The 14,708-nt window shown below is 41.5% G+C and overlaps 1 protein-coding gene across 1 annotated transcript in view; it reads right to left on the bottom strand.

The window, feature by feature from the left end:
- Nucleotides 1–14,708, bottom strand: part of LIMCH1 (LIM and calponin homology domains 1) — a 348,851-nt gene that overhangs the window by 71,816 nt on the left and 262,327 nt on the right. The window contains 1 exon segment of the mRNA XM_007453042.1: nucleotides 14,666–14,708. This exon segment is cut by the window's right edge and continues 10 nt beyond it. Within this exon segment, the coding sequence (XP_007453104.1) occupies nucleotides 14,666–14,708 (43 nt within the window).

The raw sequence follows: 14,708 nt of genomic DNA, 5'->3' as shown, positions 1-14,708 counted from the left end.
CCCCCACCCCGTCCCCATCAGCCTCGGAAACCCCAGCAGGGCATTTCTGATGTACCAGGGTTATTTCTATTGACAGCCTCTAGGGTGTCATCCACAGTATGGAACCAAAGAAACCCCTCTCTATGTCATGGACCATCCACTGTGTGCTTTGGTAACACGAACGAGGCATGGAGGAGACTGTCCTGAGCATTTCCTCCTGCCGTGGAGGGCTCTGCTTTGCTCCCACCATGCAGGTGGAGTGGAGTTTCCTGGGAGAATCCAGAATCTTCTTCTTCTTATTTTTTAACAGAAACTCAAACAAATGTTGATAACATGTATACCTGGAAGAGACCCAGGAAAACTGAGTAGCTTACCAAAATGGCTGAAGCCCTCACCTTAAGTACCATCTTCAGCTAAAGACAAAAGAGGACATGTGGGTAGTGGTTTGGGACCTCAGAGGGGAGGAAGGCAATTCACACGGAGACGGCAAAGCAAATTTTTAGTAAATGAATGTTTGCTGGGCCCTACATAGACAGCGGGGTGCAGAGTGGACTCTGGTCTCTAAGTTTCCCCAAGCACACCTAGTGCACGGAGAATCCAGAACTTTAGAAATGCCCTATACCTGCTTAATGGAAGAAAGACCAGCCCGCGGAACCAAATCCCCAACAGAGGGCTTGGGAGTTCACAGCTGGAAGGCCTCCAGTGAGGATGAGGACTGATGACAGCTCTACAAGGTCTTTTCCTAGGTGACGCCTCACAAATTTGGATGGTGATTGATTCATCCAGGGAAACTCCTGACTCATAGGAACCCTCAAAAGAAGAGTCTTTTTTCCACTCCTGTTCTGTTATATAATTTTTAAAAGTGGGCGGGAGCTGGGGGGGTGGCAGAGATGTTTACTTTTTTGTGTGTCTACTTAGATGTCCAAAATCTGAACTTAATGACACTAATCGCAATTTTTTTCTCCCTCGTGGGATAAGAAAGAGGGAGGGTATAGCTAAGCCAGATTTTTATCAATGTATCTTTAGGAGAAACACGAAGGGTATCATTAAAACATTCCATCTAGTTTGTTCAGTATTGCCAACAAATAAAATACTGCTTAATGCAGCCAAGGGAAGATGAATCATTTGCCAAAATTACTGGCATTCCCAGGCAGTGATTCTGGGTGACAACAGAATCAAAATGGATGTCTGTCATTTAACTTCACACACGTTTTCCCGCGGGGAAATCTACTGACATTACTTCTCTGCTAACCAGCAAAAGAGGCTGTTAAAACTACGTCATCTCTGGCGGTTTCTTTAATGTGCTTCAGCAAACTCTTTAAAAGCAGCAGTGATTCCCATGCAGATCTCCTTGCACACGTAATGGCAAAAAATACCTGCAGTCATTTTGTGGATTAAGCCTGTGGTCTTCCTGTAAACTGGACATGGCCGCCAAGGCAGGGGACACAGAGTACGTCTGAATCTTGCGGCTGTGACTGATGACTTCCTCTGCATCCTCCTTCGGCCCAGCCCTGCCAATGCTGAGCCGCTTCCATGTCTGCTGATCTATCTCTGTCACTGGTCCGAAGTGCACGAACTTTTGCCTAGGGCTGGAAGCTTTCTTATAAGCCCTTGCCTTGCGGCTGGCAAAGTCATCACGGATGGCAGTTTCTGCTTTAATTTCTGGTGAAGGCTCAGGGGCACACGTGTGCTCCACGTCTCCATCCCTAGTCAGAACCGGAAATAAGTTCCAAAGGTTTCTAAGGTGAGTAAAATCAATGAAGAGTTTTGAAAAAATACTGGATGTATGAAATACACTTCAATGTCTAAAGCAGAATTGCTTTTCCATTAATCAATCAAATGAAGAAATGATCATTGTCTTGCCTAGGTAAAGAGCACTTCAAGTTTCTGTAGCTTTCTTAACATCATAAATGATGGCATAAGAAAGCCTTGGGTACAATGAAATAATTAAGATTATTTAAAAGTCAAGTTTAAATTCCTTACACGTAAATAAGCCTATCAAAATAAGCATTCACAATAAATCAGTTGAATTAAAGAGCATGTTTCCTGTCCTTGTGGCTTGTAATTTTTAGTATTAACAAGTTTCAACTCGTGCAGAATATGCTGTGTTTTGAGGCATTTTTTCTGGCCATGAAAATAAAAAATGATAGAAGGATAAGTGATTCCTTCAAAGTTAAATGATGCCACTGTTAGGAGAAATCCAGGGGAAAACATGACACACCTCGTCTTTCCTGACACTTTCAGCCTCTCCCACGTCTCCCGGTCGGCTTCTGTTATATTGGCCACCGTGACAAAGCTCGGAGCCTCGCGGTGAGGGCCAAGCCTGCCCTGAATTCTGCGCTGCGCCAGGTCATCCTTGTGAAGATCCGGCACCTGCCTGAGCCCCTTTTCCGCAGGTTCACTCTCCTGAGCCCGCACAATACAGGTCACCCTCGACTTCACCTCTTCCGTTTGGCCTTGGTTTCTGTCAATTTGATCCAGGCCCCCACGTTATTGGAAAAATCAGGTTCCAGGAAGGGGAGCAGACAAACAGAATGTCAAGCATGGAAATTCAGAGGCTGAAGACAGAATGGAATGATGGAAGCACCTCTCCCTTTCTCAAAAATATGGAATCAATTGCAGCCTTGATTACTTTTGTCTATGCTACCCTTTTGACACTGTAAAGAGACAGAGTTTTTCCACCAGATGACAGACTCTAGTTTAGTTTAGGAAGAGAAGCCAGGGCTCGCTGAAAGACTATTAAGAATGGTAATGAGATTTCAGTTTGACAGTAATGATGCCCAATTCCCACACTATTCAAGTTACTGTAATGAATTCAAGTTTTCTGATTGAATCCCTGAGCCTTCTTGGAACGTCTTTTACTGCAGCAGTAAAGTGTTAGTAATGAGCTCTGCATGATCCAAATTCTAGAATTAGTTTGGAGATAGTTGGAACATTGTTCACATATTGAACACCTCAACCATAAACCTTCATATTGCCAGAAAGTATGCTTAGGTCAATGCTGAATAGAAAGCTTCAATGTTCAAACTCAGTCTCTGCCTCCTGATAGCATTAATTAGGTTTGGCTAATGTAAACGTAAAGAACAGAGAGGGTATCCTCTTTACCTGGATCCACAGAGGCAATACCCATTTGTTTCTTGTGTCAATAACTGTTCGCCTTTATCAATGCTAAATCTGATATTTTCAATTGTTTTCCTAAGAAGTGAGCTTTAGATGGCTAATGTTGACAATATCATAATTTAAACCAAAGTTGTGGCATCTATATGCATAAACATTATATCACATTAAAAGTCAGTTCCTAACTAAATATGTTTCTTGAGATAGAAAATTTCAGAAATATACATAAATAGGGCTATTCATTTTTTTTTCAAAATAAATCTTCCAAGCCAGAAAACCAAGAAGCATTCTCTTGTTACCTGGATGACTTGGTGTATTTACAGAGCCTATGCAAATAGGAAGGCGACAGAATTTTCTATTTACTTTTAGTTTGGGGAAGGGGATCAAGGAGGGCATAGCAAAGAGTCACCAGGGAGCCCTCTTTTTTTCATCAGTTCTTTGAAGCTCTCTGGAGAGATCATGGGCTGTGTCCCCAAACACAGAGTCAGGTGACAACAGACAAATGGGGCTGGAAATATCAGGAATTAAAATTGCATGCAGGAGAAAGGAAAAAAGGAAGGTACAAAAGCTACTCCTTTTCCTAACTCAAGTTGCTGATCCGCATCAATATGCCTTGATGCTACTCAGTTATCCAGAAGTCTTTGTTTCACGGGCAACAACTGATCCCTCCCACAAGGCCCAATGAGAACGGTTTGTTACAAGGCATGCCAACAAGGACTGCAAAGACCAACAGCCTCCTGAAGCTAGAATGTGTCCTATAAAGAAATGTGCCGGGTCTTCTATGCTCAAATCCCTCCTCTGTGTCCAGAGATCTTGCATGTGTTTCGTACCTGGTGCTTCCTAAATCAAACAATAGAAAACACTAACTGCTTCACTGATCTCAATGACTCTCCCCAAAGAACCACTTTAATTGTGTAAAACACAGTTTAGATATTTATATTCTTAGTTGAATGGATTACAAACCTCTTAAGTGATAGGCAAAAATGTGGCAATTAACTAATAAAGATGCAAACTCTGATTCTGATGTAAGGAAAAATACAAGAATGATGAACTCTGTACACTGAAATTTAGCAGGCTGATGGCTTGAATGAATTCATATCCCTCTTAGGATAAAAATCGCTGGCCATTAAGCTTTCCTTTCTCATTAAGGTTTCCTTTCTCTAATTTCATTAGAGCTTTCCTTAAGCTCTAATTTCATTAAGCTTTCCTTTCTCTAATTAAGAAGATGGGAGAAAAGTTGGGAGAAGGAAACTCACTTAAAAATAATTTCTATGACAGAACAAATAGAAGTGTGTTATATTATATATTTGAGGACTTTTTAATGAGAAATCTCCATCGTCAGATGTCTAGGTGATCGTGTTGGTGTGAGGGAAGAAACAGCAAGCCTCATTTTTCCCCCATATCTCAAAGGCGCTAATAAGATAGAAGGGCTCATAGCTAAGGAATAACTATGATTTCTGCCTGCTGTGGATGGACTGGAGCAACTTTGAGAGGTGGCTGTTCCCTGATCAGCAATAGCACATGTCTATTTGTGCCAATAATGCCCGTCTCTGACACCAGCACCCACATGTGGTGAAGTGCCCACATATAGCACATCTGCACACTTGAGCTCCGTATTTATTTGGTGAATTCAGCCCTATTCTGGACAGGACCATTCTATTCCCTGCCATCTGAACTTAGGAGAGACTGGATATCTGGGGTTCCACTTTAAAATAAACCACCATTACTGATTATATGTAATTAGGGCAGGAAACAGAGGAATGGGGAGCTTGAATACAAATCGCCTTTGCCGAACTACATTCTCTCTGTCCTTCATAGACACACACACACACACAGAGCACACCTTTTATGTTCTAGACTTTTCTTTTCTGAGATTCCCTTTGAGGGTTGCTTGCTGCCATCTGATTTCTCTGCCTCTTTTTTTCGGTAAGGCCCATAGAGGAGTTGATTCAGTGGCACCATTGGCTTGGTCTGGTTCATCCTAGCTCTCCTGGCGGCAAAGTCATCTTTCTCAAGATCAGGCAGTCGACGTGCCACTTCATCTTCTGATTCTGAATCTCTGCTGTGTTGGTGGATCAGGAAAGGATTTTCTTTGCGAAGGATAATATCTCGAACAGCTTCTTTCTCATCACTTAATTGCTTTTGACTGATAAAGCAAAATTAAACGGAACTCCACATGTGATCAGACCAAAACAGTTTTTAAATCCCCATCTCCAGGCAGCCAACTGTCTTGTTAGTGAAAAGTCTTCTCAGTATCATTAGTCCAGATGACATCTGTTTACTATTTTAGTCCAGAGTTGCAGCAGGGTTAGGGTGGGTTTCAAAACCTGGAATTTAGTCAGCTGCTAGCAATACTAAAAATTCACTTAACTTGCAGGGCCGCATCAGCATCAGAAAGGTGGGATCCTAAATGGCTCTGAAAGTGACAATCCAAATTCTTTTCATGAAGTTGGGAAAAGTAAGAAGCATTTTGTTATTATTTTTTCTCTGGCACATTAATAATGTACCCAGTAGGTACTCAGTTTATTTTGACTGACAGGGCAAAAATTTGAGCTACCAAGAAACTGATCTGGAGGAATGCTAATGAATGCAGCTATGTGACAGCACACCTAGGATGTGTACCAGACTGCAAAGTGTTAGGATGGTCTTTCTGCAGAGCTGAGCTAACCTGAAACATCTGGAATAGTTTATGACCATTGACAGGATGGACTCAGGCACAAAAGCTTATCGTGCCCTGCACCCTCCCACCAGCAACCTTTTCTTCGGTCTCTCCACTGCCCAGCTCTTCTGCTTTGTCATATGCTAGCTGTCAAGTAAATCCTATTAGGACATTTTGCCAAAATGTTTACTTAGGGCTATTTTCATTTTCAAGGAAATCTTGAAGGCACCAAAATTTAAATTCTTTAGAATTTAGAGAGAAATGCAGTTTAATGGTGGAATATTAGGACTTTTTATGCTTTGTTTTTTGTTTTTGTTGGGGGTGGGTAGGGTGGGAATACAGTCGATGGCGCCTTTCTGATATTCAAACAAACGCCTCCCCCCTACTCATAAGATCAGCCTTGCTTCTAAGTCATAATAAAATATTAAAACTTTAAAAATATCATTTATTATCTTCTCAGTTCATAGAGATGGTGAGTAGATAAAGCATCTTGACTTCTAAAGAAAGTTCACCTACTTTGTATCCGATTTCTGAAGGAGGATTAAGGGTAAATTCTTCATGGTCATGGGACAGGTCATCTCAAAAATGAAGACAGGAGGAATTAGCCTGGCTGAGAGTCATACAAGCAAGGAAACGTTGTCTACTCTGGCTGACCAGGTGGCCTGCTGTCTGTTGCTTACCCTGTACTGCTGCAGAGGAGGCCTATCAGCCTAACATAACAGCAGGCCCTCACTCCTGACTTTTGGAAAAATCAGACCATCATTAGTCATGTCCAGAAAACTCCTCCTCCCTGCTGACCACTATTCTCAATAAAAGTTTAAATCGTGGAATTTAGAGGTGGTGGGTGGTGCTTTGCTCTCTGAATAAAGTTATTTCTTAAAATATAAAATTCGGCCCTTTGAGTTGCACTCCGGCTCTCGGTCTCCTGCTTGGCCACTCCTGGACCGCGCTCACTCTCCCCCCTGCATCCTTAGCCAACAAGTCTGGCAAGAACCAACTGCTATTGGTTGACTGTGGCCATAAAGAATGGTCAGTGGGAAATGATAGGCCACTGAATTAATCTCTTCGAAAACGCATTATTTAAAAAGCACATTGATGATGACAAGGAAGGTGGTTAACTATGATTGAGCGCCCACAACGTGCCAGAATTCCTTCTAGTGTTAATTTGTTTAACCTTAATACTAGCCTTGCAATGGTAGTGTGATTAGCATCCCCATTTTATAGAGTGGAAACTGAGATTAGGTGAAGAAATTTGCCCAAGCTCAAAGTGCCACTGCTGAAGTTAAAATTCAAACCCAGGGAGTCTGGCTCCAGAGGTCCTGTTCTTAATCACTGCACTATTCATTAAACAAAGGACACGGCCAGGAACAGTTTGAAAGCAGAACATCATACAAAAAATAAGGCATTATCATTACTATGGAAGTAGGAGAAAGAAAAGTATTTTGGTTACTAAATAAAGAGATCATATGAGTTGTGCTTAGAATGAAGTCATGATTTGCACTGCTGGTTACAGACAGCAATGTTCAGCCAGGATTAAGGACAGTAGAATGCTAACTAATCATACCTTACAGTGCTTGCACAGCACTTTACAGTTTACAGAGCCCTTTCAAACGCATTATCTCATCTCAGCTGATCCGACTCCAATTCCAGTAAAGGAGCAGATCCTGAGCTTGAAGCTTTCAAGTCCAAAAGCAACACTCCTTCCATTTTTTGACCAGGGTCCTGGGTTTCAATTTTCCCCAACTCAGGCAGAATACTATGGAATAAAACATATGCATTTATGCAAATAGCCATGCCAATTTGTGATGCCAATTTGAGAAGGGAGAATCTCGTGCATTATGCATCATGTGAGTCCAGCCAGGCTACAAATTCCCCAGGGTGTTTCTTTTCAGGCTAAATGCCCAGTGTAGCAGGACTCATTTCAAGTGATCTCAATTTAGATATGTGGACTTAAAAAAAGGGGGTGAAGAAAGCTTTCCATATCATTGGCCTCTTAAAGCCACTCCCCACCCACTTGAAAAAACGATCATAATGACATTCTGCTAACTGCTTGAATCCTGTAAATTCAGAGCTTCCAGGCAGACTCAGAGAGAGCAAAAATTTAATGACATAAATTCTGGGCCGGCACTGTTGGCTATGAAGTAATAAATAATGTGTATAAGGCAGATATGTAGGATTATGTTTGCAGGTGTCTAGTTAGCAGAATATTTAAATGACTTTTTATAATGAGCCCTTCTTTTCTGAAGGTCAGTCTATTGTAAAGCTTCAGTATATTCTACTTTGTTTTTCAATAATTATACTAGCTCTGAAGAGCTAGTATATTCCAGATATGTTAACTTTGATGACAACCCTGCAAGATCAGTATTATCATGCCCACTGAGGTTTCCAGTTCCAGTCATGTGACTATAGGTAAAGTAAGTAAATTTAAGTGGCAGACCCTGGCTGTCTGGCTTGATATTCATGGGGCGGATTGGCACTTTTATTTTGTCTGAGTCATTCACAGGTGAGTTAGTTGCCTTGGGAAGTAGGGGTTGCTCGGTGGACCCAGATCACTGCTTCACTAAGAAGGAATACAGGGACCTCCCTGATGGTCCAGTGGTTAAGAATTCGCCTTCCAATGCAGGGGACACGGGTTCGATCCCTGGTCGGGGAACTAAGATCCCATATGCCACAGGGCAACTAAGCCTGAGTGCCGCAACTACTGAGCCCACGTGCTCTGGAGCCCACGTGCCACAACTAGAGAGAAGCCCGTACACCACAACGGAAGATCCCGTGTGCCGCAACTAAGACCTGAAGCAGCCAAAAATAAATAATTTTTTTTTTTAAGAAGAAATACAGTCTAATGTGAAATGAGAAATGCCAAGCCTTGCCTTCAACCTGGCAACCCTGTCCTAAGACAAGTAAGGCTATCTTTGTAGGAGAGATTGTGGGTCCTAAGCAGGTGAGGCGGAGGAAAAGCTCTTGTCTCAAAGTTTCTAAGGCTTATATATTTCAAAGTGAATGAGATAATGATTTAAACTAAGGAAGAGCTGGCATTTTCTTTCACCCCCTTTTACTTGGCAACACACAAGCAACCAGCTCAGATTGGCAGTCAGTTTGTTCTATTGAAAGAAACTGGGCTCTCCAGAAAAGCCTGTTTGGCCTCCTGGGAATGTCACGGGCAACACCAGGGACCTCCCTGTTCACACAGTGTCCCAATAGGGCAGCTACATCCAGAGTCACAAAGGTTCATGCAAGTTATGTGTCTGCCTGGTGTCTGATCCCCAAGAATCTGTGCAGCAAGAAGCAGTGACACAGGCATCTGGTAAGGAGGGATGGAGAGAATATGTTCTTGGCACTTAGCTGCATCTGCTCTTCCTCTAAAGATTTCTAAAATGTCTATTGTTCCTTGGAGGGATCCCCCCCCCCCTCTGTAATTAATTACTATGTGCTTGAGAAGATCCACAGACTGGCAGAAAAGACTGAGTGCTGAAACATATGAAAACAATTAGAAAAGAAGTCCAATCACGTGAAACCTATAATTCAGTTCAAAAAAAAAAAAGTTTACTTCTCCAACGGGAAACACCAAGTCAGAGAACTCAAATCTCCATGGCATTTTAATTCAGGGGGAGTGAATCCTGATTCTTACTTTATTCTCTTAAACGCAGAAATCTTGGCTTCTTTAGCACAGTCTCATATTTGGGGGTAATTAGGCTAACTTAATCATAAACTAAAAGAGAAGGAAAAGTAGTTTATGGACTTCTGACTTCAGTGGCAACTCTAATAAATATCAACTCCACATATTTATTAAGAAAGACCTACTTTCTGTCCCTTGGTGCTAAGATACCTCCTAATATATTCTTTGACAGGAAGCTTGGGACTTCTAGGCTTCTAAACTCATGTGAAAATGGACTAACATGCACTTTTGCTCTTTATATATTAAAAATAATTTAAGGAGGTGTTTGAGAATACTTGGGAAACAACAGCCAAAAAAAACAAAACAAAACAAAAAACCAATCTGGGGCTTCCCTGGTGGCGCAGTGGTTGAGAGTCCGCCTGCCGATGCAGGGGACACGGGTTCGTGCCCCGGTCCGGGAAGATCCCACATGCCGCAGAGCGGCTGGGCCCGTGAGCCATGGCCGCTGAGCCTGCGCGTCCAGAGCCTGTGCTCAACGAGAGAGGCCACAACGGTGAGAGGCCCGCGTACCGCAAAAAAAAAAAAAAATCTGTAAAAGTACAGCCTTACTCTTGTCTACATGCCTCCTTCCTTGCCTATGCCTCATCCTCTACCCATCTCTGCAAACACAGACTTTCCCAGCTAAAAAAATGGGCCGCAAGAAATATCTGGGGCCTCTTGTTGGGTTCCAAGATGTGGTGGCCAGAATTCATCTGGATTGCAAAGATAGGAGACTGAGGTTACAATGCCTTAAGAGACATCAGCATATTTAAATGTTTTATATTCTTATTTTCCAGACACCAAGAATCCTTTTCTTCTTCATGATATGCATTTCATTCCAGTTAAGCTACTTTCTGCCACATTAAAAGCAGGATCCCAAATGTGGATAAACTTAGAATGACTGTCAACTCTGCTGTGGGCTGCAAAACGTAGGTGACAAAGACACAGACAGGCCAGGCTAGTGGCATGGTATGTATAAAATTTTTATGAGAGAGCTAGCAGCTGAAAAATCTATCAACAAATGAATTCTGGGTGTTTGGAGCAGCTGTGTTGTGTTGCTATTGGGAACATTCTCTGGGAATATGCATGATTTTCCTGAACTCCGTTTTAAATGCCAAGTCAGTAGCTCTAAGGTGTGACGTTAACTGACATTTGCAGATATTAACTGACCTGCGAATTTCTGCTTAATAGAGCTAACTTGGATAAAATATGTAAAAATTAAGGCAGATAACAGGAACATGGACAGGAGCAAAAATTACCACAAAAATATACTACTCATCAATTAGAATTACATTTGTAAACTAACCGTGATTCTAGGTTTGTACACAGAATGGGAGCTGTCAAAGACTGTACTGTTTTAGCAGAAAGTAAACCTCCCAGTTACTGAAGAGGCACAGTCTACTCGTGGAATCCCCAACCTTTGCCCACTCTTTTCTTTTCTCTACGTCATCATGATTCCTGGGTGTGCTGAGTTCTCTTAAAGTATCTGGCCATTTGTCTCCCCTTGCTCTTTTGGATACTCTAAAGATGATACGGAGTTTCCTTAAAAAAATTAAAAACAGAACTATCATGTGATCCAGCAATCCCACTTCTGGGTATATATCCCAAAGAAATGAAACCAGGATCTCAAAGCGACCTTAGCACTCCCATCTCATTGCATCTTTATTCAAAATAGCCAAGATGTAGAAACAACCTAAATGTCTATCAAGGGATGAATGGATAAGGGTAATGTTGTATATACATACAAAGGAATATTATTCAGCCTTATAAAAGAAGTATATTCTGTAATATGTGACAACATGGATAACTCTTGAGGACATTAAGCTAAGTGAAATGAGCCAGTCACAGAAAGAAAAATAGTGCATGATTCCACTTATATGATGTAGCTAAAGTAGTGAAATACGTAGAATCAAAGAGTGGCATGGTGGCTGCCAGGGGCTGAGGGAGGATGAAATAGGGATCGCTGATCAACCGGCATAAAGTTTCAGTTAAGCAGGATGAATAAATTTTAGAGATCTGGTGTATGATATTGTATCTGTAGTTAACAACACTGTATTGTACAGTTAAAGATTTGTTCAGAGTGTAGATCTCATGCCAAGGGTTCTTACCACAATACAATATTTCTTTTAAAAGGAAAAAATAAATGGCAAAGGATATGAGGGAATTTATAGAAGAAGAAACCCAAGTAGCCAATAAACATGGTATAATAGCCAACAGCGTTAGTAATCATGGGAAAATCAATTTTTTAAAACTGGGATTTAAAAAAATCAAGCAGATTGGCAATTTTTGAAGATAACAAGAAAAAATACATCATAAAGATGATAGTGTCTTTGGTAAATTTTAAAGACTTCACAGATGTGATAAAAAATGAAGGTATGTGTGTCAAGGGTATTAAGGTTAAAGATTTTTTATAAATTCATACTCTTATCTGTATCACCTATTACCTATTTCCACTGTGCCCTAGACTTGAAGACAGAAGCAGGAAAAATCTGAAAAACGGTAAGGGGATATATTTCATTTTTGTATTCTCAGCATCTAGCCTGGTCTTTGATATAAGGAGAAGCTCAAATGATGTTGAAAAAGCATGTGTCTCACAAGGTCTCTGAACCAAAATTTAAAGGATATCTGGATTTATTTCTCTTTTTAAGATTCTATGACATTACCCTTCATTATTTCAGAAACCCAGAGAGTTGCTTGTGACATTAGCACAGTTTTATGTTAGAGTTTTCTAGAAGCACATACATGTTTAGGACAGACAAGCCTGTCTGTGGGATACCACAGACAGAAAGAATTACATCCTTGATGTTTTATCAGCACAAAGCTACTCTAGGATTAAATCCATATAAGTCAGTACTGGAACTTTCACTGAAGACCTAGACCACAGCAATAATCACACACGGAGTTGTATGGAGGAATGGAAGACATTCCATTAAATGTGTGCGAGGCAGCTGTGGTACTATGGTCAGAACATCTGAATCTGGCCACCAGGTCAGTGGTAACCAGCTCTGAGACGGTCAAGTAACTTACTTTCACTGACCCTCAGTTTACTCTGCTTGAAAATGGGCATATCACCTACCTTTTAGGATTAAATGGAACAGCAAGTGGCAACGGAATTTCAATTGTCAAACTGTTATGAATTTCAGTTTGTCAAATAAATTTTGGTCTCACTATTATTTGTTAGTATCTTTGTGGCTATTATGTGAGAAAAATTAATCAGCTTCCCCAAACACTACCCAAAAGTGTAGAACTATAGTTCTCTGTGACTTCAATTGCTAAAGGTCTCTATCTCACATGTAATATGAGGCCACCAGGACTGTATACTAGTGCCTTTGTTACAATTAAGAGAAGTAATTACTCTATTCTTTGTTTTTGAATCAACGAGCTTTAGAAAATGAGTCAAATAAACCTAATCTTACTTACTACTCCCTTGGGACAAAGAAAGTAAGTGGATTTTTGTCAGCCAGCCACCCTTTCTAAAGAGAGTGTCCCCCCCCACCCCAGTTACAAAGAACTATTTTCTAGTGATGTGTAAAGTAAGATAAGAGCCATTTAGGGGTAGTGTGAAAATTAACAAGCCATAAACAATTGAAAAATAAGATGCTATTGCTAGATAAATCCTGCAGCCCACAAATGACTGACCACACATACTTGACCAGGACAAGGTCTACGCAAGCAGCACAAAGCTCCCTCTTCACCTCCATTTAAAAGAACCAAAATCTCAGCAGAGACAGGCCTGAAGACAAAGACTATTAGCTATTTCTATTTGCTGCAAGTAGGAAATAATGATGCAACGGATAAAGCAGGAAGTGGGAAAACAAGATGGAAACTCCATCACACCAGACAGATTCCAAACCTCCAGGCATGCACAAAGCCAGCCAGGCCTGTCCTTGGCCCGCAAAGCTAACCTGGCAAAGCGCTGTGCTGCTGGCATGACCTTGATTCCAGCTTGCTCTAGCCTTCTGCGCTTTTGGATTTCAGCAGCATCTTCCTCTTCAGACCTGGGAGCTGGTGCCACCGCAGCCCCCTCTGGAGGAGGCTGCGCCTTCCCACTGCCGGTGGGTAATTCTAACCCACCACCAGGAGGCTTCCCACCAGGGTCCGTTCGGCCGACGGGGTCCTCTTCACAAGGAGACCCCACTTCACTTCCCTCTTCCTCTATTGTTTCAGGATAGCTAGTGAGTTGGACAACATAATTGACCAAACTAACAGACCAGGCTGGGGAGCAGATCCCATGTCATCTCCTGGTCATTCTGATATTACTTCCACTTAAAAAAAAATCATAGCATGCAATACGATCCTGGTAATGTGAAAAAAATTAAATGCAGCCCTTTTTAAATTAATACAATGCGTCATAATCTCGACATTGATTAAGAGCTATTTCAAAATTGATATTGAAAGGCAAAAACCTTTTGTTCTAGAAAGGTATAATTCATGTTTTGTTCAGTAATTAAAACTTTTAATGTTTATTCAATCGGAAATCATAGATAACAAAGGTGGACTACAAGGAATAACCATGCAATGATAAGGGTGGTTTTGCTGAAAGGGATTAGACGAGACTCTAAGTTTCTTTTATTGGACTCCACGGTTCTTGAAGGCAGGGACTCTATCTTAGCTACCACTGGGTCCCCAAAGCCTAAAAGATAGAACCTAGCATGTAGTAGAAGCTCACTAGATGCATACTTGCTGAATAAATGAATGAATAAATACAAAAACATAATCAGAGATTAGGAGAAAGACTCCTTGTTTCTCTCAAGGGATGAGAAGTCCAATGTTTCTTCCATTTCATTATGACTGTTTCTACATGTGACTCAAGCATGTTCATGCATCCCTTCAATCACGCTTGAGCTCATATCTAGATAAACTTACATCTAGATAAAAAGTCTTACTGCACCTGATCTAACAGGAGTGGGAGTCAGACAGTCTCCACAGAAGGCCATGGATGACAGATGTTCTCAATGTCCTGTCGATAGAGCTAGTTTCAAAAATCTGCTCTTTAAAATCTGCTCATTAGACCAGTATTGGTTGAATACTTACTGTGTGCCAGGCACACCTAGAACAGGTGCCTTCACGAAGCTTATATTCTATCATGACAATCCCCCTCTGAAGATCTGTCCTGCCCACCTCCATCTGTAATCTTACATCAAAGTTCTAATCCTACATATTACATTAAAATGGCTCGTTGAGCTCATTCTTGTCCTGGGGCCATAATTCCTGTACCACAAGCCAGGATGGGAGCAGCGCAGTCCAGGTCTTACCTGAAGGGCCTCTCCCCGCCCAGGGGGGAGGTGGCAGTACTCC

This window comes from Lipotes vexillifer, unplaced genomic scaffold, assembly GCF_000442215.2.
Source record: "Lipotes vexillifer unplaced genomic scaffold, Lipotes_vexillifer_v1.1 scaffold1272, whole genome shotgun sequence".
Taxonomy (NCBI): domain Eukaryota; kingdom Metazoa; phylum Chordata; class Mammalia; order Artiodactyla; family Lipotidae; genus Lipotes; species Lipotes vexillifer.
Note: the sequence above shows the minus strand (reverse complement) of the source record. Positions and strands in the feature narration are given on the sequence as shown.